We start from the raw sequence: 26,688 nt of genomic DNA, 5'->3' as shown, positions 1-26,688 counted from the left end.
TGTGTCCACACCAGAATGACCCCTTATGTTCTATCATTCTAGGCTGTATCTATGGCTGTGCTTCTACTCCAGGAAGCACTTGATGTTCTATCATTCTAGGCTGTATCTATGGCTGTGTCTCCACACCAGAATGACCCCTGATGTTCTATCATTCTAGGCTGTATCTATGGCTGTGTCTCCACACCAGAATGACCCCTTATGTTCTATCATTCTAGGCTGTATCTATGGCTGTGTCTCCACACCAGAATGACCCCTTATGTTCTATAATTCTAGGCTGTATCTATGGCTGTGTCTCCACACCAGAATGACCCCTTATGTTCTATCATTCTAGGCTGTATCTATGGCTGTGTCTCCACACCAGAATGACCCCTTATGTTCTATCATTCTAGGCTGTATCTATGGCTGTGTCTCCACACCAGAATGACCCCTGATGTTCTATCATTCTAGGCTGTATCTATGGTTGTGTGTGTCCACACCAGAATGACCCCTTTATGTTCTATCATTCTAGGCTGTATCTATGGCTGTGCTTCTACTCCAGGAAGCCCCCTGATGTTCTATCATTCTAGGCTGTATCTATGGCTGTGTCTCCACACCAGAATGACCCCCTTATGTTCTATCATTCTAGGCTGTATCTATGGCTTTGTGTCCACACCAGAATGACCCCTGATGTTCTATCATTCTAGGCTGTATCTATGGCTGTGCTTCTACTCCAGGAAGCCCCCTGATGTTCTATCATTCTAGGCTGTATCTATGGCTGTGCTTCCACTCCAGGAAGCCCCCTGATGTTCTATCCACTCTAGGATGCCCCAAATCCCCCGATGTTCTACCACTCTAGGATGCCCCCATGATGTTCTATCATGCTAGGATGCTGTTTTATCTGCTTCAGGTTGCCCTTGTATGTTCTCTACACTCCACAATCCTTTATGTGGCATCATTACTTTGACATGAAATCTATATTTGTCTTCCATCATGTCAACACTTGAGATATAAGTTTTGTATTCATATTTTTATTACACAAAATTTGATTAAAATATGCATTTGTTTCATGTTTTTGTCTGTCTTTTGTGTGTTTGCAAAGTTGATGTTGAAGGAATACTGGTAACAGAGAAAAGAGGCTGAATCACACACTCTTTTTCTCTGACATAGTCATTCACTCACTGTCTGTTGACTTTCGGAACCTACCAGTCTCGATCAACCAGACATTTGACTTTCTGATGTCCCTTTAGACATGCATTTCCCCATGAATACCATTCCCCGTGTCTCTCACTGTCCCAGCCCAACCTTCATATCTCTCATTGTCCCAGCCCAACCTTCATGTCTCTCACCGTCCCAGCCCAACCTTCATATCTCTCATTGTCCCAGCCCAACCTTCATGTCTCTCATTGTCCCAGCCCAACCTTCATATCTCTCATTGTCCCAGCCCAACCTTCATATCTCTCATTGTCCCAGCCCAACCTTCATGTCTCTCATTGTCCCAGCCCAACCTTCATATCTCTCATTGTCCCAGCCCAACCTTCATGTCTCTCATTGTCCCAGCCCAACCTTCATATCTCTCATTGTCCCAGCCCAACCTTCATGTCTCTCATTGTCCCAGCCCAACCTTCATGTCTCTCACCGTCCCAGCCCAACCTTCATGTCTCTCATTGTCTCAGCCCAACCTTCCTGTCTCACTATACCAGCCCAACCTTCATGTCTCACTGTCCCAGCCCAACCTTCATGTCTCTCACCGTCCCAGCCCAACCTTCATGTCTCTCATTGTCCCAGCCCAACCTTCATGTCTCTCATTGTCCCAGCCCAATCTTCATATCTCTCACTGTTCCAGCCCAACCTTCATATCTCACCGTCCCAGCCCAACCTTCATGTCTCTGACTGTTCCAGCCCAGCCTTCATGTCTCACTGTCCCAGCCTAACCTTTTAGTCTCTCATTGTCCCAGCCCAACCGTCATGTATCTCATTGTCCCACCCCAACCTTCATGTCTCTCATTGTCCCACCCCAACCTTCATATCTCTCACTGTTCCAGCCCAGCCTTCATGTCTCACCATCCCAGCCAAACCTTCATGTCTCTCATTGTCCCAGCCCAACCTTCATGTCTCTCAGCCCAACCTTCATGTCTCATGTTCCATCACTTCATGTTCCATCCCAACCTTCGTCTACTCTTCATGTCACCCCAGCCCTTCCTATGTATCTGCCCAATCTTCATGTCTCTCTGTCCCAGCCCATCTTATGTCTCAGTCCCAGCCCTTCCTATATGTCTCTCACTGTCCCAGCCCAATCTTCATGTCTCTCACTGTCCCAGCCCATCCTATGTCTCTCACTGTCCCAGCCCTTCCTATATGTCTCTCACTGTCCCAGCCCAACCTTCTTGTCTCTCACTGTCCCAGCCCAACCATCATGTTCTCACTGTCCCAGCCCTTCCTATATGTCTCTCTTCGACTGTCCCAGCCCTTCCAATATGTCTCTTACTGTCCCTCACTGTCCCAGCCTGTTCCTAACCATCATGTCTCTCACTGTCCCAGCCCTTCCTATATATGTCTCTCACCGTCCCAGCCCAACCTTTGTCTTGTCTTTAATTTTTCACCTCACTGTCCCAGCCCATATCCTAGCTGTCTCACTGTCTCTAGCCCAGCTCCTTCAGCCTTTCACCTGTCCTTTATGTCTCTCACTGTCCCAGCCCAACCTTCAGGTGTTTACTCACGTCCACCCAACCTTTGTCCTCACTGTCCCATCCTATCTCGAGATGTTCTCAACTGTCCCAGCCCAACCTTTCATGTCTCTCACCGTCCTAGCCCATCCTTATGTCTCTCACTTGTCCCAGCCCAACCTTCATGTCTCTCACTGTCCCACCCCATCCCTATATGTCTCTTCTCACTGTCCCAGCCCAACCTTCACGTCTCTCACTGTCCCAGCCATCCTATATGCCTCTCACTGTCCCAGGCCCATCCTTTATATGTCTCTCACTGTCCCGCACCCATCCTATGTGTCTCTCACTGTCCCAGCCCAACCTTCATGTCTCTCACTTTCACCCGTCCCACTGTCCCCCATCCTATATGTCTCTCACTGTCCCAGCCCAACCTTTTTTATGTCTCTCACTGTCCCAGCCCATCCTATATGTCTCAACTGTCCTCAGCCCATCCTTTATGTCTCTCCTGTCCCCAGCCCATCCTATATCTGTCCCAGCCCATCCTATGCGTCCTCAGTCCCAGCCTTCTCATGTCTCTCACTGTCCCAGCCCAACCATCATGTCTCACTGTCCCAGCCCATGTCTTCCTATATATGTCTCACTGTCCCAGCCCAACCTGATATGTCTCTCACTGTCCCACCCCATCCTATGTCTCTCACTGTCTCTCTCTCACTGTCCCAGCCCAACCTTTATGTCTCTCACTGTCCCAGCCCAACCTTCTTGTCTCTCACTGTCCCAGCCCAACCTTTATGTCTCTCATTGTCCCCAGTCATCCCTTGTGTTGTACATTTTTTCCATATTTGGCATTATAGTTTCAGTTTACCCCATTCAAAATGTTTGAAAATGGATATTCTCTTCTGTCTGTAAATCAAGGCCATCGTACTGTTTGAGACGTTTGTCTGTTCAGAGATACGACATTACCTCCTCGTGTACAACTTGCACAGCATCTGTTATTTTACCAAGATAAATATTAAGGCTCGTATATACACAAAGAGAGTTCTTGTGCAGACAAATATAAAGGATCATATAAATACAAAGAGAGTTCCCCTTGCGCAGACAAACAAAGGATTATATAAATACAAAGAGTGCTCTCCTTGCGTAAATATAAAGGATCATATACATACATAGAGAGTTCCCCTTCGGCAGAAAAACATTAAGGATTATATAAATACAAAGAGTGCTCTCCTTGCGTAAATATAAAGGATCATATAAATACATGGAGAGCTCCCCTTGCGCAGACACACATAAAGGATTATATAAATACAAAGAGTGCTCTCCTTGTGCAGAAAAAGGATTATATAAATACAAAGAGTTCCCCTTGCGCAGACAAACATAAAGGATTATATAAATACAAAGAGAGCTCCCCTTGCGCAGACAAACATAAATGGTTTGTATAAATACAAAGAGTGCTCTCCTTGCGCAGGCTGTAAAAATTCAGAGGTAAGATGAAAACACTTACACGTGTATGGTTCGAGTAATTTGAAAACTGCGATTTACAATATAACGTCTGTGTGAAAACATGATGAACAAACTGACGAGCGGTGGGTTTGAAGACTGGTAGAGGTGTTTCAGTCGAAGGAAACCTGAAGTGTCCTTCTATCATGAAAACAGTACAAGAATTTACACAAAATCTGGGGTCTTCCGGCTGAGTGACGGAGCAAGCAAAGTTGCAAGAGGATGACTATCAAAGTATAGATTTAGTTTGGGATGAACCCCTGACTTAAAACAAACCACAAGGAAACTCTGAATACACAATACCATTTAGAAAGTGGTCAGATGTAACACATGTTATACTTGGGATTACACTTTCTCAGTAAAGTACAGTTTCAAGCACTTTTGTTTGGTTAAGACCCGTCCGGGATTCGAATCCACACTCTCAGAGTTAGGCGCGTTATCGCCAGCACACAAAGTCAGCCATCTCCATACCTTGTATAAAGTTGCCAATATCGCATCACCTCCTATAAAGTTGCCAATATCGCATCACCCCGTCGCCTCGTGCAAAACCGGCAATCTCTGTGTACATCTTCCGTGTCTAGTCTGTGAAATAGACATCAATACCCAACCTTCCCTGTTTAATGTGTGAGAAAAATAACCAGACTACACCTTCCCGGTTTAATGTGTGAGATAAATAACTACACTACACCTTCCCTGTTTAATGTGTGAGATAGATAACTACACTACACCTTCCATGTTTAATGTGTGAGATAAATAACCAGACTACACCTTCCATGTTTAATGTGTGAGATAAATAACTACACTACACCTTCCCTGTTTAATGTGTGAGATAAATAACTACACTACACCTTCCCTGTTTAATGTGTGAGATAAATAACCAGACTACACCTTCCCTGTTTAATGTGTGAGATAAATAACCAGACTACACCTTCCATGTTTAATGTGTGAGATAAATAACTACACTACACCTTCCCTGTTTAATGTGTGAGATAAATAACCAGACTACACCTTCCCTGTTTAATGTGTGAGATAAATAACCAGACTACACCTTCCATGTTTAATGTGTGAGATAAATAACTACACTACACCTTCCCTGTTTAATGTGTGAGATAAATAACTACACTACACCTTCCATGTTTAATGTGTGAGATAAATAACTACACTACACCTACCCTGTTTAATGTGTGAGATAAATAACCATACCGCACCTTAACCTATTTTGTCTTATGTTCCATACAACTAGTTTACTGAAAGAGACAATGCAATAAGCTGTATCATTTCAAGGAAGGATAACAATGTATGGATGTATCATTTCAAGGAAGAATAACAATGTATGGATGTATCATTTCAAGGAAGGATAACAATGTATGGATGTATCATTTCAAGGAAGGATAACAATGTATGGATGTATCATTTCAATACAAATTAAAGACAAAGTAAAGACAATGGATATTTAACGTTCTTTATTTTTGTTGTGGTAACGGTTACGTTACGGTAAGACACCAATGAAGGGTTATTCTTGATTCGCCTCGATTAATTGATGGTAAGCCGTAGGTATGTAACTGGTCGTGTACCGATCCGTCGAATTTCAGATTTTAGAGTAGTAAAATGCATTCGACGGATGAGCTATATGATCTTAGCTATTAATTAGTTATCAAAACATGGTATCATACAAAAAAAAGACGCAAGGGATGTTGGATGATTTGACTCTCTATATTTTTGTACTTTTGTACTTATCTTTGCCTACTCATATGATACAATAGCCCAGCGGATAAGTGATCAAATTGTGCACTTTGTGTTACAAGCATGAAATTTGGCATGATTGTAGCTTATACCATTCTAATTGAATAAAGATCGTGAGGCCTCGCAGATTTTTTATATTTTCCGTTATTTTGGGGGGAAAAGTGAAAAAAAATCATTTTTTATACTATTTTCGCCATAACTTAAAAAGAAATTCTCCAAAATTCTCCAAAGTCACATATCAAATTGTAGGAAATTCATAGCTGATCATTTTCCATCTATACATGTCTTTTTATCTTTAACGGTTAGGTCTACTGAAGTCAATTTATATCATGACTACCCGAAAATGGGAAAATGGTGGCCATTTTTCAAAATGGCCGCCATATAGAGTACATAAGTAGAATAAGTATGAGATCATCCCATGATCTAAAATATTTTTATCATTTCTTTGCAAATTCAATACGAGAAGACTCACAGATTGTGGCAATTTTTCATATTTGGGGGGAAAAGTGGGGAAAAAATTGAATTTTCAAAAAATGTTATTTTAACTCAATTTTAAATCCTCATAAAATTATGTATCTAGAATATTGTGAGAACAGATGAAAGTTTATTTTACATTTTTCAATTTTTGAATGTGAATGTGGGGTGTCCATGGCATAATGTGGTGGTCAAAAGTTACTCCTAAGAATATAGCTTCCTTTTTGAAATTAAATTTCTTGGGATTATTTAGGTTCAGTTTGGGGTATAAGTTTGCATTCGCTGTGTTTTGAATATAATGGCTACGGTGTTTTGACGTTAATATTTTTAAGCCCATTTTTGGATATGATTTAGCATAGTTTGGGTTTTACTGGTGATTTGTTTTACAGACGTGGAGGGGGTCCAGAATGAAATGTCGTCTGCAAATTTAGCTGTAGAAATTTTGGGTTTTTTTTTCTGGGAAAATGTCTTTAATCATAAAATTAAATAAAGTTGGGGACAACTCTCCGAGTATAATAGTGTTGGGACCTATGAATTTTGTTAGTGTATCTAATTCATGGATAGTGAGTTTAATGGATGGTTTTCTGTATACATTTATAATGGTCATTTCTTTGTTATTAAGTTTAGTTTTTGCTGCCAGGACTTCTATATCTTGAGTTGGAATTTCGAGAGTGTGAAATGCTCCACATCTGACCTGTATTTATATATGAACAGAGATACTTCAGATGAATTTCAAGTTGTACTAATACCAACTTACTCCACAGTTTTATAATTAACTAATAAAAAACAGGAAGATGATAGTTGATTGCAAACATCCGCTTCCCTCATCTCAGAAAACATGTAGTCTAATCCAATACAGGCCGACACCTTAATTATTGAACTTAGACTCTCCCAGTGCGTTAACACGGTCTGAAATTCGACCGATTAGCACAGAACCACTCAAGCATGATTCAACGGATCGGCACTGCTGACTGTTCAAAATTCGACGGATTAGGCCGTAATTGCACTAAACTCTGTTGGTTGTCGGGTTGAGTCGTTTGATCTTGACTGCCGCTTATGTTATTGTAACCAGTCAGTGGTGCGTGCAGACTGTCGGTGGCCGACGTTTCGGTAAAGAACCTTCCCCTTGCCCTTCCTGCTTCATAGTCATTATCTGTCATCACAACAACCGTCAGTGGTATCATCACAACGACCGTCAGTAGTGTCATCACAACAACCGTCAGTAGTGTCATCACAACAACCATCAGTAGTGTCATCACAACAACCGTCAGTAGTGTCATCACAACAACCGTCAGTAGTGTCATCACAACAACCGTCAGTAGTGTCATCACAACAACCGTCAGTAGTGTCATCACAACAACCGTCAGTAGTATCATCACAACAACCGTCAGTAGTGTCATCACAACAACCATCAGTAGTATCATCACAACAACCGTCAGTAGTGTCATCACAACAACCGTCAGTAGTAGTCATCATCACAACAACCATCAGTAGTGTCATCACAACAACCGTCAGTAGTGTCATCACAACAACCGTCAGTAGTATCATCACAACAACCATCAGTAGTGTCATCACAACAACCGTCAGTAGTGTCATCACAACAACCATCAGTAGTGTCATCACAACAACCGTCAGTAGTATCATCACAACAACCATCAGTAGTATCATCACAACAACCATCAGTAGTGTCATCACAACGACCGTCAGTAGTGTCATCACAACAACCGTCAGTAGTATCATCACAACGACCGTCAGTAGTGTCATCACAACAACCGTCAGTAGTGTCATCACAACAACCGTCAGTAGTATCATCACAACAACCGTCAGTAGTGTCATCACAACAACCATCAGTAGTATCATCACAACAACCGTCAGTGGTATCATCACAACAATAACCGTCAGTAGTGTCATCACACAACAACCATCAGTAGTGTCATCACAGCAACCGTCAGTAGTGTCATCACAACAACCGTCAGGTAGTATCATCACAACAACCATCAGTAGTGTCATCACAACAACCGTCAGTAGTGTCATCACAACAACCATCAGTAGTGTCATCACAACAACCGTCAGTAGTGTCGTCATCACAACAACCATCAGTGGTGTCATCACAACGACCGTCAGTAGTGTCATCACAACAACCGTCAGTAGTATCATCACAACAACCGTCAGTATAGTGTCATCACAACAACCGACAGTAGTGTCATCACAACAACCATCAGTAGTATCATCACAACGACCGTCAGTAGTGTCATCACAACAACCGTCAGTAGTGTCATCACAACAACCATCAGTAGTCAACAACCATCAGTAGTGTCATCACAACAACCATCAGTAGTGTCATCACAACAACCATCAGTAGTGTCATCACAACAACCGTCAGTAGTGTCATCACAACAACCATCAGTAGTGTCATCACAACAACCATCAGTAGTATCATCACAACAACCATCAGTAGTGTCATCACAACAACCATCAGTAGTATCATCACAACAACCATCGGTAGTATCATCACACAACAACCGTCAGTGGTGTCATCACAACAACCGTCAGTGGTATCATCACAACAACCGTCAGTGAGTATCATCACAGCAACCATCCAGTAGTGTCATCACAACAACCATCAGTAGTATCATCACAGCAACCATCAGTAGTATCATCGCAACAACCATCAGTGGTATCATCACAACAACCGTCGGTAGTGTCATCACAACAACCGTCAGTAGTAGTATCATCACAACAACCATCAGTAGTATCATCACAACAACCATCAGTAGTGTCATCACAACAACCGTCAGTAGTATCATCACAACAACCATCAGTAGTATCATCACAACAACCGTCAGTAGTATCATCACAACAACCGTCAGTAGTGTCATCACAACAACCGTCAGTAGTGTCATCACAACAACCGTCAGTAGTGTCATCACAACAACCGTCAGTAGTGTCATCACAACAACCGTCAGTAGTGTCATCACAACAACCGTCAGTAGTGTCATCACAACAACCGTCAGTAGTGTCATCACAACAACCATCAGTAGTGTCATCACAACAACCGTCAGTAGTATCATCACAACAACCGTCAGTAGTGTCATCACAACAACCATCAGTAGTATCATCACAACAACCATCAGTAGTGTCATCACAACAACTGTCAGTAGTATCATCACAACAACCGTCAGTAGTGTCATCACAACAACCATCAGTAGTGTCATCACAACAACCATCAGTAGTGTCATCACAGCAACCGTCGAGTAGTGTCATCACAACAACCATCAGTAGTATCATCACAACAACCATCAGTAGTGTCATCACAACAACCATCAGTAGTATCATCACAACAACCGTCAGTAGTGTCATCACAACAACCGTCAGTAGTGTCATCACAACAACCGTCAGTAGTGTCATCACAACAACCATCAGTAGTGTCATCACAACAACCATCAGTAGTATCATCACAACAACCGTCAGTAGTGTCATCACAACAACCATCAGTAGTGTCATCACAACAACCGTCAGTAGTGTCATCACAACAACCGTCAGTAGTGTCATCACAACAACCATCAGTAGTATCATCACAACAACCGTCAGTAGTATCATCACAACAACCATCAGTAGTGTCATCACAACAACCGTCAGTAGTGTCATCACAACAACCGTCAGTAGTGTCATCACAACGACCGTCAGTAGTGTCATCACAACGACCGTCAGTAGTGTCATCACAACAACCATCAGTAGTGTCATCACAACAACCATCAGTAGTGTCATCACAACAACCGTCAGTAGTGTCATCACAACGACCGTCAGTAGTGTCATCACAACGACCGTCAGTAGTGTCATCACAACGACCGTCAGTAGTGTCATCACAACGACCGTCAGTAGTGTCATCACACTGTACATTAACCTCTTCAGTTGTATGAACTCTAATATCCTTCATGTGTATGTTCTCCTGGTGTTTAATGTTTTGTATCACTTGCTTGATAATTGTGTTAGCATCTCCACCGAAACATGGCATCTACACCGAAACATGGCATATACACCGACACATTGCATCTACTCCGAAACATGGCATCTCCACCGAAACATGGCATCTCCACCGAAACATGGCATATACACCGAAACATGACATCTCCACCGACACATTGCATCTACTCCGAAACATGGCATCTCCACCGAAACATGGCATCTCCACCGAAACATGGCATATACACCGAAACATGACATCTCCACCGACACATTGCATCTACTCCGAAACATGGCATCTACACCGAAACATGGCATATACACCGAAACATGGCATATACACCGAAACATGGCATCTATTGAAATAGAGAAGTTGTTCCGCTTCAGTACAAATGAGTTTTACAAAAGATTTTCGTTCAGCGATCTCAGCGTTACACATGTTGCCTGTGTTAATCTGTAGAAGTTACAATGGCCTTACATGCAGCCGTACGTGGATCTGCAGCTGTCTACATCACCTTCATGTGGCCGACTTAAATAATCCCGAGTGTGGCGAGTAATAATCTCAGTGTCATGAAAATCAGATCCCTTTGTTCACCTCTTAACTGAGGATCTGAGGACCGGTATTAGAGCAACCTTTCATCCAACCAATCAGACCGACGGAATAATGTCCGAATCCTGCTGGTGTTCGGCAGGGGGTTTGTACTGCCATGGTGGGCAGTCGCGGGTGTATACCTTCCTCACGAACACGCTCACTGATCTTTCCTGTGAGGACTGGAAGTGAAAAAGGTTTGTTTATGCTTAATTCCCTTTACAATATTTTGTAGCTTCAGCTACCTTGATGGAAATGGAAATGGACGGTGTGACACGCTGGTGAAAGAAGCACACGAACACACACGCACGCAACACATCTACGCGCGCATGTATGTGTAATTTTAACGTTATGAGACACTGTTGTGTAGCCATGTAGTGAATGTCGATGTTATACGACACTGTTGTTGTAGCCATGTACTGAATGTCGATGTTATACGACACTGTTGTGCAGCCATGTACTGAATGTCGATGTTATACAACACTGTTGTGTAGCCATGTACTGAATGTCGATGTTATACGACACTGTTGTGTAGCCATGTACTGAATGTCGATGTTATACGACACTGTTGTGTAGCCATGTACTGAATGTCGATGTTATACAACACTGTTGTGTAGCCATGTACTGAATGTCGATGTTATACGACACTGTTGTGTAGCCATGTACTGAATGTCGATGTTATACAACACTGTTGTGTAGCCATGTATTGAATGTCGATGTTATACGACACTGTTGTGTAGCCATGTACTGAATGTCGATGTTATACAACACTGTTGTGGAGCCATGTACTGACTGTACTTAACTTGACTTTCAGATTTGCACACTTATTTGCATACAGACGAGATAGCCGCCATCACCGATGTCGCTGTCACGTCGCTGTGTTCTGTCTGTGTATGTTGTGCTCGGGCTGTTGATCATGACGTTGCAGCTTCGGTGGATGACCTTGACCTTTCTTCACAAACAACAACTGAAACACAGTTTGAACGAGTTTGAGTTTCCACAACGCGCACTTCCTTTACCACACAGTATGATAACAAGCTGTCAAAAGCTCATACAGGGTGATGAAGATGAGATTAACAGGACTAGCATCCTCAGTACCTCGGACCTTCACCTTCAGAAGGACCTAAACGTTCATATTGGTGAGTTGAGGTCATGCAGCAAGTATCTGCGGTCTAGGCGATTCATTAACCACGCAGTGAGATCGGAACTGGACTTTCCTATAGCTTATAGTATTTTAATATTCAAAGATTTCGATCAGTTTGTGTCTTTACTCGAGGCTATATGGCGCCCCCAGAATGTATACTGTGTTCACGTGGACGGGAAGAGCAGCCACATGTTCCACGTGGCCGTGAGGAGGCTGATGTCCTGCTTCACCAACGTCTTTATGGCGTCTAGAGCAGTGAGGGTGCAGTGGGGCACATTTACCGTCCTTCAACCTGAACTTGTGTGCATGAGGGACATGTGGAGGCTGCCAACAAAGTGGCGCTATTTCATAAATCTGACGGGTCAGGAGTTTCCGCTGAAGACAAACTACGAGCTGGTGGAAATCCCTCCAAGCATATAACGGCACGAATGACACATATCGGGACCTCCAGAAGGTATGTAACCACCACGAGCGTCACTGTAACTATAAGCATCACTGTAACTATAAGCATCACTGAAACCACGAGCATCACTGAAACCACGAATATCACTTTAACCACGTCGTGCCCGATGTGTGTACTACTCACTCCTACTACTTCTACTACTACTACTACTACTACTACAGCTGTTACAACTACTACTACTGCTACTACTACTACTACTACTACTGCTGCCACTACTACTACTACTACTGCTACTACAGCCACCAACCACCACTCACTGCCAATGCCATCTACTCACCACCACTACTCACTCACTACAAGAGCTACCACTACCACAGCTGCCACAACCACTACTATTGCTACTACCACTACTCACACCACTACTCACTACTGCTACTACTTCTACTACTACACTACTGTGACTACTAATACTCACTGGTTGCTACTACTACAACCACTAATACTACCAATTACTCACTACTACTTCTAATACTTACTACGGCCACTACTGCCACTGCTACTGCTACTTCTAATACTCTATTTCACACCATCAAGTGACTACTTCACTACTACTACATCAAGTGACTACTACTACTTTACTGCTGCTACTACTACTCACTTCTACTCTCTACTCACTCACTCACTACAGCTGCTACTTCACTACTTCCCCTCTACTCACTACTACTACTACTGCTGACTGCTACTACTACTGCTACTACAGCTAGCCACAACCACCACTCACTGCTTCCCACTACCACCGTTACCACTAATACCAATGACTCACTCACTGCTACTCTTACTCACTCTACCACTACTACCACCACCGTGGACTCACTCACTGCCACTCTCTACCACCACTTGCCACTCACTGTTACCACCCCACTACCACTCTACTCACTCACCACTACCACCACTCACTCACCACTTCTACTCACTGCCTCCTACCACCACCACTCACTACCACCACTCCCACCACCATTCCTACCACCACCACCACCACCACCACCATCCCCACCACCATTCTACCACTAGTACCGCCACTCACCACCACCACTCCCACCGCCACCACTACCACCACCACCACCGCTACTCACACCACCACCACTCTCACTCTACCACCACCACTACCATCACTCACCACTTCACTCACCACCACCACCACCACCACCACCACCACCACCACTCACCACTCACTACCACTACCACTACCACCCCCACCAATCCTACCTCACTCACTCCCCACTACACCACCACCTCTAATCCTGCCACTAATCCCACCACCATTCCCCACTAATTATTCTACCACTACCACCACTGCCACCAATCCCATACCACACTACCACCACCACTACCACTCACCACTACCACCGCCACCAATCTCACTAATGCTACCACCCCACCACCGCTACCCACTAATCCCACTCACCATTCTCCACTACTCTCACTTCACTTCCCCACCACCACTCTTCCCACTCACCACTACCGCTACCAATCCCACCACTATTTCTACTACTACTACTACTGCTACCACTCCTACTACTTCTACTACTACTACTACTACTACTACTGCTAACTGCTGCTACTACTACTGCTACTACTCCTACTACTTTTTCTCCTCCTACTACTACTACTACTACTACTGCTACTACGACTACTACTGCTACTACGACTACTTATGCTACTGATGCTACAGATGCTACGTCGTAGGGCTAAGATTAGAACAATACAATAAGGAGCCTCCTTACCTGGGCAAATTAATAAACTTTCTGAAAGTCAATCTAAATCATCATTTCATACAGACTTTTAAAAACTGGTTTTTACTGGACGATGTATTTCCAGGGCAAACAAAGGTCGGTGGCGGGGAGCCGTACCTACACCACATGCAATAACTCCGATGAAAGGACCTGTCCACGTGATAGCTTCACGTGGCTTTGTCGAATACGTCTTGCATTCGCACGTGGCGCATCATTTTCTGCACTGGACGACTAAAACAAAGTACCCGGATGAGACGTTTTTCGCCTCACTGAACAACAACAAACATCTCGAAGTTCCTGGACATTACGCAGGTAAACACAGGTCATGGCCCCTCCCTGTCACGCAGGTAAAAACAGGTCATGGTTCCCATCTGTCACGCAGGTAAACACAGGTCATGGCCCCTCCCTGTCACGCAGGTAAAAACAGGTCATGGCTTCCCTATCATCTGTCACGCATGGCTCCTCCTATCGTAAACACAGGTCATGGCTCCCCCCTGTCACACAGGTAAACACAGGTCATGGCCCTCCCCTGTCACGCAGGTAAACACAGGTCATGGCCCCTCCCTGTCACGCAGGTAAAAGGTGATGGCACAGGTCATGGCTCCTCTGTCTCACGCAGGTAAACACAGGTCATGGCCCCTCCCTGTCACGCAGGTAAACACAGGTGATGGCTCCTCTGTGTCACGCAGGTAAAAACAGGTCATGGCCCCTCCCTGTCACGCAGGTAAACACAGGTCATGGCCCCTCCATCCCTGTCACGCAGGTAAACACAGGTCATGGCCCCCTGTCATCTGGTCACGCGCAGGTAAACACAGGTCATGGCCCCTCCCTGTCACGCAGGTAAACACAGGTCATGGCCCCTCCCTGTCACGCAGGTAAACACAGGTGATGGCTCCTCTGTGTCACGCAGGTAAACACAGGTCATGGCCCCTCCCTGTCACGCAGGTAAACACAGGTCATGGCTCCTCCCTGTCACGCAGGTAAACACAGGTCATGGCCCCTCCTGTCACGCAGGTAAACACAGGTCATGGCTCCCATCTGTCACACAGGTAAACATGTCATTGCTCCTCCCTATCACGCAGGTAACCACAGGTCATTGCTCCCATCTGTCACGCAAGTAAACACAGGTCATGGCTCCTCTGTGTCACTCAGGTAAACACAGGTCATGGCTCCCATCTGTCACGCAGGTAAACACAGGTCATGGCTCCCATCTGTCACGCAGGTAAACACAGGTCATGGCTCCCATCTGTCACGCAGGTAAACACATGGCATTGCTCCCATCTGTCACGCAGGTAAACACAGGTCATTGCTCCTCCCTGTCACGCAGGTAAACACAGGTCATTGCTCCCATCTGTCACGCAGGTAAACACAGGTCATGGCTCCCATCTCTCACGCAGGTAAACACAGGTCATGGCTCTTCTGTGTCACGCAGGTAAACACAGGTCATTGCTCCTCCCTATCACTCAGGTAAACACAGGTCATTGCTTCTCCCTATCACGCAGGTAAACACATGTCATTGCTCCCATCTGTCTCACGCAGGTAAACACATGTCATTGCACCCATCTGTCACGCAGGTAAACACAGGTCATGGCCCCTCCCTGTCACGCAGGTAAACACAGGTGATGGCTCCTCTGTGTCACGCAGGTAAAAACAGGTCATGGCCCCTCCCTGTCACGCAGGTAAACACAGGTCATGGCCCCTCCCTGTCACGCAGGTAAACACAGGTCATGGCCCCTCCCTGTCACGCAGGTAAACACAGGTGATGGCTCCTCTGTGTCACGCAGGTAAACACAGGTGATGGCTCCTCTGTGTCACGCAGGTAAAAACAGGTCATGGCCCCTCCCTGTCACGCAGGTAAACACAGGTCATGGCCCCTCCCTGTCACGCAGGTAAACACAGGTCATGGCCCCTCCCTGTCACGCAGGTAAAAACAGGTCATGGTTCCCATCTGTCACGCAGGTAAACACAGGTCATGGCCCCTCCCTGTCACGCAGGTATACACAGGTCATGGCTCCTCTGTGTCACGCAGGTAAACACAGGTCATGGCTCCTCCCTATCACGCAGGTAAACACAGGTGATGGCTGCTCTGTGTCACGCAGGTAAACACAGGTCATGGCTCCTCCCTATCACGCAGGTAAACACAGGTCATGGCTCCCATCTGTCACGCAGGTAAACACAGGTCATTGCTCCCATCTGTCACGCAGGTAAACACAGGTCATGGCCCCTCCCTGTCACGCAGGTAAACACAGGTGATGGCTCCTCTGTGTCACGCAGGTAAACACAGGTCATGGCCCCTCCCTGTCACGCAGGTAAACACAGGTCATGGCCCCTCCCTGTCACGCAGGTAAACACAGGTCATGGCCCCTCCTTGTCACGCAGGTAAACACAGGTGATGGCTCTCTGTCACGCGCAGGTAAACACAGGTCATGGCCCCTCCCTCGTCACACAGGTAAAAACAGGTCATGGCCCCTCCCTGTCACACAGGTAAACACAGGTCATGGCCCTCCATCTGTCACGGGTAAACATCATGGCTCCCATCTGTCACGCAGGTAAACACAGGTCATGGCCCCTCCCTGTCAGGGTAAACACAGGTCATGGCTCCCATCTGTCACGCAGGTAAACACAGGTCATGGCCCCTCCCTGTCACGCAGGTAAACACAGGTGATGGCTCCTCTGTGTCACGCAGGTAAACACAGGTCATGGCCCCTCCCTGTCACACAGGTCAAACAGCATGGCCCCTCCCTGTCAAGGTAAACACAGGTCATGGCCCCTCCCTGTCACGCAGGTAAACACAGGTCATGGCCCCTCCCTGTCACGCAGGTAAACACAGGTGATGGCTCCTCTGTGTCACGCAGGTAAACACAGGTCATGGCCCTCCCTGTCACACAGGTAAAACAGGTCATGGCCCCTCCCTGTCACACAGGTAAACACAGGTCATGGCCCCTCCCTGTCACGCAGGTAAACACAGGTCATGGCTCCCATCTGTCACGCAGGTAAACACAGGTCATGGCCCCTCCCTGTCACGCAGGTAAACACAGGTCATGGCTCCCATCTGTCACGCAGGTAAACACAGGTCATGGCCCCTCCCTGTCACGCAGGTAAACACAGGTCATGGCTCCTCTGTGTCACGCAGGTAAACACAGGTCATGGCCCCTCCCTGTCACACAGGTAAAAACAGGTCATGGCCCCTCCCTGTCACACAGGTAAACACAGGTCATGGCCCCTCCCTGTCACGCAGGTAAACACAGGTCATGGCTCCCATCTGTCACGCAGGTAAACACAGGTCATGGCCCTCCCTCCACGCGGGTCACAGGTCATGCAGGTAAACACAGGTCATGGCCCCTCCCTGTCACGCAGGTAAACACAGGTCATGGCCCCTCCCTGTCACGCAGGTAAACACAGGTCATGGCCCCTCCCTGTCACGCAGGTAAACACAGGTCATGGCCCCTCCCTGTCACGCAGGTAAACACAGGTGATGGCTCCTCTGTGTCACGCAGGTAAACACAGGTCATGGCCCCTCCCTGTCACGCAGGTAAACACAGGTCATGGCTCCTCCCTGTCACGCAGGTAAACACAGGTCATGGCTCCTCCCTGTCACGCAGGTAAACACAGGTCATGGCTCCCATCTGTCACACAGGTAAACACAGGTCATTGCTCCTCCCTATCACGCAGGTAAACACATGTCATTGTCCTCAGTCCTCACGCAGGTAAACACAGTCATGGCTCCTCTGTGTCACGCAGGTAAACACAGGTCATGGCTCCCTGTCACGCAGGTAAACACATGTCATGGCGCTGTCACGCAGGTAAACACAGGTCATGGCTCCCATCTGTCACGCAGGTAAACACAGGTCATGGCTCCCATCTGTCACGCAGGTAAACACAGGTCATGGCTCCTCCCTGTCACGCAGGTAAACACAGGTCATGGCTCCTCTGTGTCACGCAGGTAAACACAGGTCATGGCTCCCATCTGTCACGCAGGTAAACACAGGTCATGGCTCCTCTGTGTCACGCAGGTAAACACAGGTCATGGCTCCTCCCTGTCACGCAGGTAAACACAGGTCATTGCTCCTCCCTATCACGCAGGTAAACACATGTCATTGCTCCCATCTGTCTCACGCAGGTAAACACATGTCATTGCTCCCATCTGTCACGCAGGTAAACACAGGTCATGGCTCCTCTGTGTCACGCAGGTAAACACAGGTCATGGCTCCTCTGTGTCACGCAGGTAAACACAGGTCATTGCTCCCATCTGTCACGCAGGTAAACACATGTCATGGCTCCTCTGTGTCACGCAGTTAAACACATGTCATCGCTCATCTGTGTCACGCAGGTAAACACATGTCATGGCTCCTCTGTGTCACGCAGGTAAACACAGCTAACTAGATGCTACAGCTAAACAGAGAACATTTATCTCTAACTAGATGTAACAGCTAAACAGAGAACATTTATCTCTAACTAGATGTAACAGCTAAACAGAGAACATTTATCTCTAACTAGATGTAACAGCTAAACAGAGAACATTTATCTCTAACTAGATGTAACAGCTAAACAGAGAACATTTATCTCTAACTAGATGTAACAGCTAAACAGAGAACATTTATCTCTAACTAGATGTAACAGCTAAACAGAGAACATTTATCTCTAACTAGATGTAACAGCTAAACAGAGAACATTTATCTCTAACTAGATGTAACAGCTAAACAGAGAACATTTATCTCTAACTAGATGTAACAGCTAAACAGAGAACATTTATCTCTAACTAGATGTAACAGCTAAACAGAGAACATTTATCTCTAACTAGATGTAACAGCTAAACAGAGAACATTTATCTCTAACTAGATGTAACAGCTAAACAGAGAACATTTATCTCTAACTAGATGTAACAGCTAAACAGAGAACATTTATCTCTAACTAGATGTAACAGCTAAACAGAGAACATTTATCTCTAACTAGATGTAACAGCTAAACAGAGAACACATTTATCTCTAACTAGATGTAACAGCTAAACAGAGAACATTTATCTCTAACTAGATGTAACAGCTAAACAGAGAACATTTATCTCTAACTAGATGTAACAGCTAAACAGAGAACATTTATCTCTAACTAGATGTAACAGCTAAACAGAGAACATTTATCTCTAACTAGATGTAACAGCTAAACAGAGAACATTTATCTCTAACTAGATGTAACAGCTAAACAGAGAACATTTATCTCTAACTAGATGTAACAGCTAAACAGAGAACATTTATCTCTAACTAGATGTAACAGCTAAACAGAGAACATTTATCTCTAACTAGATGTAACAGCTAAACAGAGAACATTTATCTCTAACTAGATGTAACAGCTAAACAGAGAACATTTATCTCTAACTAGATGTAACAGCTAAACAGAGAACATTTATCTCTAACTAGATGTAACAGCTAAACAGAGAACATTTATCTCTAACTAGATGTAACAGCTAAACAGAGAACATTTATCTCTAACTAGATGTAACAGCTGGACAAACAGAGAACATTTATCTCTAACTAGATGTAACAGCTAAACAGAGAACATTTATCTCTAACTAGATGTAACAGCTAAACAGAGAACATTTATCTCTAACTAGATGTAACAGCTAAACAGAGAGAACATTTATCTCTAACTAGATGTAACAGCTAAACAGAGAACATTTATCTCTAACTAGATGTAACAGCTAAACAGAGAACATTTATCTCTAACTAGATGTAACAGCTAAACAGAGAACATTTATCTCTAACTAGATGTAACAGCTAAACAGAGAACATTTATCTCTAACTAGATGTAACAGCTAAACAGAGAACATTTATCTCTAACTAGATGTAACAGCTAAACAGAGAACATTTATCTCTAACTAGATGTAACAGCTAAACAGAGAACATTTATCTCTAACTAGATGTAACAGCTAAACAGAGAACATTTATCTCTAACTAGATGTAACAGCTACAGAGACATTTATCTCTAACTAGAACATTTATCTCTAACTAGATGTAACAGCTAAACAGAGAACATTTATCTCTAACTAGATGTAAGCTAAACAGAGAACATTTATCTCTAACTAGATGTAACAGCTAAACAGAGAACATTTATCTCTAACTAGATGTAACAGCTAAACAGAGAACAGAGAACATTTATCTCTAACTAGATGTAACAGCTAAACAGAGAACATTTATCTCTAACTAGATGTAACAGCTAAACAGAGAACATCTAACTAGATGTAACAGCTATCTCTAATGTAACAGCTAAACAGAGAACATAGATGTAACAGCTAAACAGAGAACATTTATTATCTCTAACTAGATGTAACAGCTAAACAGAGAACATTTATCTCTAACTAGATGTAACAGCTAAACAGAGAACATTTATCTCTAACTAGATGTAACAGCTAAACAGAGAACATTTATCTCTAACTAGATGTAACAGCTAAACAGAGAACATTTATCTCTAACTAGATGTAACAGCTAAACAGAGAACATTTATCTCTAACTAGATGTAACAACTAGCTGACAGAGAACATGTTATCTCTAACTAGATGTAACAGCTAAACTCGAGTTTTATCTCTTAACTAGATGTAACAGCTAAACAGAGAACATTTATCTCTAACTAGATGTAACAGCTAAACTGAGAACATTTATCTCTAACTAGATGTAACAGCTAAAGAGAGAACATTTATCTCTAACTAGATGTAACAGCTAAACAGAGAACATTTGAAATCACGCTGGATCATTGTGTCTCGTAGTTTTATGAATACACAATGCCATTAACATCGCTGACTTTGTGTGCTGCCCATTAGGTGCCTGACTCTGAAAGTGCGGGTTCGAATCCCGGATGGGACTCATAACAACTGGGACATTGTACACCCTTTTTACCTTGAAGTGCGATCGTATGTCTCCAATGTCGTCATACACAGCGGCTGCACAGAGTAGTTGTTACTTTTACAATATATTGTCAAATGTCATTGTTTATACAATATATTGTCAAATGTCATTGTTTATACAATATATTGTCAAATGTCATTGTTTATACAGATTTACAACACAATAAATGTTAAGAAACACACCAGAAACGTACACAGATATAATCTCAACTCTCGATTTTGTTGTTTCATAACATTTTACGTATGACTACTATATCCAGGTACAATGTATATGTTTCTGATCTGGTCAAAAAATGTTTTTACCTTTATTCTATTTAATCTGTAAAACCTATATTGTGTTACCATAGTTACTACATTGGGTCACCTGTTGTTATTCCCTTTGAACTGAAACAATATGTTTTCATCACAACAATGAAGTCTGCCCTCTACATAGTTCCGGGTCGAACTGGAAGTTCCTTCCCTAAATCAGCAGCTCCATGACAGACATATGATACACGAGTGAGTTTCATATGCTTAATGACATAAATATACTGGTGATTCAAAATATCCAACTTTGGAACAGTAACAATGGGTACTTAATTAAAGCTTTACTTAAAGTACAACTTTAATATGAAACCATCTTAATTCAGTACTTTGTGAACATCTTTTGGCCATAATGTTAGAGTGTATCCTTTCTGTATCTGTATAGTGTGTGCTTCAAAACAATTTTTGCTGTTACACCTTTGTTTAATAAAGTGGACATAATGAACTACCTTCCTTTATACTGCATTATTTATTGTTATACGTTTGGTGCATTATATGACAATATAGGCCTTCGGCAAACAAAACGTTTCACATTGTTATTCTGTGAATAACAGAGCATTGAGGGTTTTACGCCTTGACAGGTAAAACAATCTGTCAGTACTACTTCATCAACTTCACATAATGTCACTGTGTCGAGACTGAAACCAGTTACATGAGCTTACCCTTTTGATGCCACCGTGGAATGTAGAAAGACTTACAACCAATTCTGATTTCGTTATTCCAGACACTTTTCTGCATCATGTCTTTGACAGATGGTTTAACATTATCACAACTGAAGTATGATTTTCGTCCAAACGATATTATCAATGTTTTGAATAATCTTTGCTATAATAAAAGCAGCATCAACCAATCAAATTGCATTTGCATTTACTACATTTTCAAAACGAGAAAAGCTGCCTATGGCGGAATTACCATAAACCGTTTTCTGAATACATCTATAGATAGTTTTCCCAGAAATTATTGAGAAAATCTTTGTTTCCTAATTCTGATAGCAGAATTTTAAAATAGGTGTTACATTATGTAGTAGGGTACTCAGTATGGGAGGCAACTCTTGTAGGCTTAAAGAATGAACCGTTCTACATCAAGAGTGACCTCCCCTGGTGTAGCAGACGGTTTCCTGTCTTGACATGGCAGATTTGACAGCAGAAGCGAAAAAAAACCTGGTTCTAGATGATTTTGAAAGGGGTGTGACCAATGCGAAAGAGTTAGCTGGTAGACATGGCCTTCACTCTATCTACAGTATATATAACTTTGAAGAATATTCAGTCAGGAGTTGGGACTGAGCACAAGACAGGGGCAGGGAGGCCTGTTCCACGGATCGCCGGCGTCGTGCTCACATTGTGAGTAGGGGAAACTTGAAAAGCGTTGAGAATATGAGAAAAGAGAGGCATTCTAGAAGTTGCAAGTAATAGGAATGACAAGTCTTTATGGATGATCAAATTCTTTATTGTATAATAGCGACGTCTCGGTATAGATAGATGCACCGTATTCAAGCATGAGGTGGTGAATGAGTACAGCATCATATATGAGAGCTAACAAAGACATAGGATGACAAACAAGATTATTAACAATGAAAACAAGCATAATTATTGATTACTTCTTACCTCGGCTTGTACCATGTATAAGTATGCTTACGTGTTGGTAGTTTTCGTGTTGCTCTAATTATTTCCCTCTTGCTTCGAGTATATTCTCGTTTCTTCAAAGTTTCTTTCTGTGATTATTATCTGGTTCCTTCGATAACTTTTATGTTTTCGTTACTTCGATTATTTTCAGTTTCTCTTAAAACTTCCGAGTTTCCCCGATATGGACTTCAATTTTAACTCATTACAATTTGCAAATATATTTCTTGATGGCATGATTGTATGATAATCTATTTTCCATTCTTTGACGAGTCCTATATAATGTGAAAGGGCAGAGTTAAATACTGCTGCAATGGCACTAAACTGACTGTGTTAAGATTCTGTAAAAGATCCTGTGTTAACGTAAGTTATATGTATGTATGTATTCACTACCCGTGAAGGTCCGGGTTAGAATATTGATCCTCAGTAACCCATGCGTGTCGTAAGAGGCGACTAACGGGATCGGGTGGTCAGGCCTACTGACTTGGTTGACACATGTCATCGGTTCCCAATTGCGCAGATAGATGCTCATGCTGTTGATCACTGGGTTGCCTGGTCCAGACTCGATTATTTACAGACTGGAAATATTATAGCTAGAATATTGCTGAGTGCGGCGTAAAACTAAACTTACTCACAGATGCCTGGTGTTCCTTGACTGTCATGCTTTGGGGGCCATCGTGACCACATCCGACCACACCCAAGCCCATCCGAATCATATCAGTCTTGGGAACAGCATCAACATCCTTGAAGCCAAGGCAGACGCCGCCATATATCTGGAATATTGCTGAGTGCGGCGTAAAACTAAACTCACTCACTCTAATGCAAACTGTGGCGTGACAGTTGCTATATTTTGATGCTTTTGTAATTAAGAGTAATCTAAAATATTCTTGAACACAAGGCTATAGGCTTGGTAGTCAGGCTATATACATCGGCAAGCACATGCCTCAGTCAGCTTATGTGAAAATTTGACCACGTGCTACTACGGTAATAGTATTATCACTCCATTGCTATTATATATTGTTATATATTGTACTGCAATTTTATTTTGTATTGCGACTATCTTGTGTACTAACATTGCAATTACTTTGATGCAGTTTGTATTGACTTGTAAACCTAGTTATTTGTCTACTACAACTATATATTGTATAACATCTATTTGTTCTTTAATGGTTCTACACTGAACCATTTTGCTGACAGACGTCCTGGTTAACGTATTGCTAACCGAAATATATATAGCCTGCAATCTCTTGAGGTTCCACATGGACTGATAAGATATTTGCGATTCATGCTGATTGAAGGATGTTACAGTGACCAACATTTCTTGTAGAATTAGAGCAGTCAGGTGTTTTAGTGTGGGCTGACCTCGAAACGATAAGCACGGGACGTTACCTCTGACCTCAGACTCACACAGTAACGGTGTCAAGTTCACTGCTGATTCGTGTTATAAATACGGAGCTCTGTGCTAGATACACACACTCCGACATGAGCCAGCTCACTGTCTTGTCTGTTGCCTTGGTAACAACATGTCTTCAACTCATCACTGCTGCTGACAAACCACACATCGTCTTCATCGTGGCAGATGACCTTGGCTGGAATGACGTCGGCTGGATCAACCCGGACATCCAGACGCCGACACTTGACCGCCTCGCCCGTGACGGCGTCATCCTCAACTCCTCCTACGTCCAGCCGCTGTGTTCCCCCTCAAGAAACTGCTTCATGTCGGGCAAGTTCCCCTACCACACGGGGCTCCAGGATAATGTAGTCTTCATAGAACAACCCAAGTACATGCCGGCGGACCTGATCACCATCCCACAGAGGCTGAAGACCCTGGGTTACGATACCCACATGGTCGGCAAGTGGCACCTCGGCTTCTGTAACTTGAAGTACACTCCCACCTACAGAGGCTTCGACACCTTCATGGGCTACTATGCAGGTATGGAGGACTATTTCACACATGTCAGGGACGAGCTGACTGATTACTATGGATATGACTTCAGGAATATGACAGATGCCTACAAAGACGCACAAGGGGAGTACTCCACGTATGTGTTTGTAAAGAGAGCCATCGATATCATAATGAACCACGACAAATCCAAGCCCATGTATCTGTACTTGCCGTTTCAAGCTGTACATATCCCACTGCAGGTGCCTGCTAAATATTCCGATCGCTACAGCCACATTCATGATTTGAATAGGATGGTTTACAGTGGGATGGTGAGTGCTTTGGACGATGCTGTGTACAACATCACCACCGTCCTGGAGGACCTTGGATTCATGGACAATCTGCTTCTTGTGTTTACAACAGACAATGGTGGTCCTCCTGGTGATGGCGCTAATAACTGGCCTCTGAGGGGCGGGAAAGCCACATTATGGGAGGGAGGCACCAGGGGAGCTGGGTTCGTCTACAGTAAGACTCTGCTGAAGAAGAGAGGCTACACTCACCCTGGGATGTTCCATGCCGTGGACTGGTACCCTACGTTACTGGACATAGCTGGGGGAGACTCCCGTCAACTGGATATCGACGGGATGAGTCAGGTCGACATGGTCCTGAACGGAGGCAGCAGCGTAAGGAATGAATTTGTCTACAACATCTACGACGACCACTACGCCGCAGCTCTCAGATGGGGAGACCTGAAGTTGATCGTTGGTGACCCTGGGTACGCAGGGTGGTATCCTCCTGCTGGATCTGACATAGACGGCTCTGCCATGGACGACTCTCCCCTCCCAAGTGTTATGCTGTTCAACATCAGCGCCGACCCCACGGAGCACCATGACATCTCCAAGGACAACCCCATCCTCGTCAAATCCCTCCTGCAGATGCTGGCCCTGAAGAATGCGACTCGGGTGCCTGCGATGGATCCACCCTCTGACCCTCGATCTAACCCGGTCAACTTCAACGGTGTCTGGAGCCCCGGCTGGTGCTAGTTGTGGACATTGCCGTGCCACGCAGTTTCTCTGACTATGAAGTTCCACGTTTCTCACCTAACCCAGACTACCTTTCTCCATTACCATTGCAACAATTCTGCAGCACATTCTACGACTACACGTATAGCTATATGAACCTGGCAAATTCACTTTAACTTGTACATATTCAAATAAAAATATGTCATATACAGTCTTTGAACGGCATTTAGGAATGATACACGAAAAGGCGAGAATTTGGGATGTCAACTTCTTTATTTTGAGGGACACGACAATTATAATCCCTGGCTTCCACTTCCACTTTCCACCCTCCTTACCAATTTAGCACGAATTAACTACTGGCTTCCCTTGTCACCTTACCACTGTTGTTGTTTCACATGCAAATTTACTTATCACTTATTCATGACATATAATATACATTGCTGATTATGAAAAAAACATATAAACAAAATTATAGGCGTACAATCGCAAATCAAAAGTGCAATATTTTGTACTTGGGTTTACTTCCCTCGAAACGAAGCAACCGAGATACCGAACCCAGTCAGAGCGGGTGGGTGTGCACTCAAGTGTAACGGCTGGTTCATTTGCCGATGCCCTCACGGCTCATTGTGTGTGTGTGTGTGTGTGTATAGAGATGTTGGGTTTTGTAAATACATGCTCATTTTTTGTGTATAACATTTTGCAATCAACAGACATCATAACATGTC

The 26,688-nt window shown here is 44.0% G+C and overlaps 2 protein-coding genes across 2 annotated transcripts; both read left to right on the top strand.

Annotated features, from left to right (window-relative positions):
- The first annotated feature begins 11,764 nt into the window (after positions 1 to 11,764).
- On the top strand, positions 11,765 to 12,469 carry LOC124270653 (beta-1,3-galactosyl-O-glycosyl-glycoprotein beta-1,6-N-acetylglucosaminyltransferase-like). Its single transcript, XM_046705690.1, has one exon. It carries the CDS (start codon positions 11,765 to 11,767, stop codon positions 12,467 to 12,469), a length of 705 nt encoding a protein of 234 aa, XP_046561646.1.
- A 12,072-nt stretch (positions 12,470 to 24,541) lies between these two features.
- LOC124270652 (arylsulfatase B-like) lies at positions 24,542 to 26,177 on the top strand. Its single transcript, XM_046705689.1, has one exon. It carries the CDS (start codon positions 24,542 to 24,544, stop codon positions 25,982 to 25,984), a length of 1,443 nt encoding a protein of 480 aa, XP_046561645.1. The 3' UTR covers positions 25,985 to 26,177.
- The last annotated feature ends 511 nt before the right edge of the window (positions 26,178 to 26,688 follow it).

Source organism: Haliotis rubra, unplaced genomic scaffold (genome assembly GCF_003918875.1).
Source record: "Haliotis rubra isolate DU_JTF1 unplaced genomic scaffold, ASM391887v1 Scf1533, whole genome shotgun sequence".
In the NCBI taxonomy this organism is placed as follows: domain Eukaryota; kingdom Metazoa; phylum Mollusca; class Gastropoda; order Lepetellida; family Haliotidae; genus Haliotis; species Haliotis rubra.
This window is presented reverse-complemented; position numbering and strand designations above follow the sequence as displayed.

Coding starts and splice junctions, on each gene's coding strand:
- LOC124270653 (XM_046705690.1), top strand. CDS start 11,765: ATGTCGCTGTCACGTCGCTGTGTTCTGTCTGTGTATGTTGTGCTCGGG.
- LOC124270652 (XM_046705689.1), top strand. CDS start 24,542: ATGAGCCAGCTCACTGTCTTGTCTGTTGCCTTGGTAACAACATGTCTT.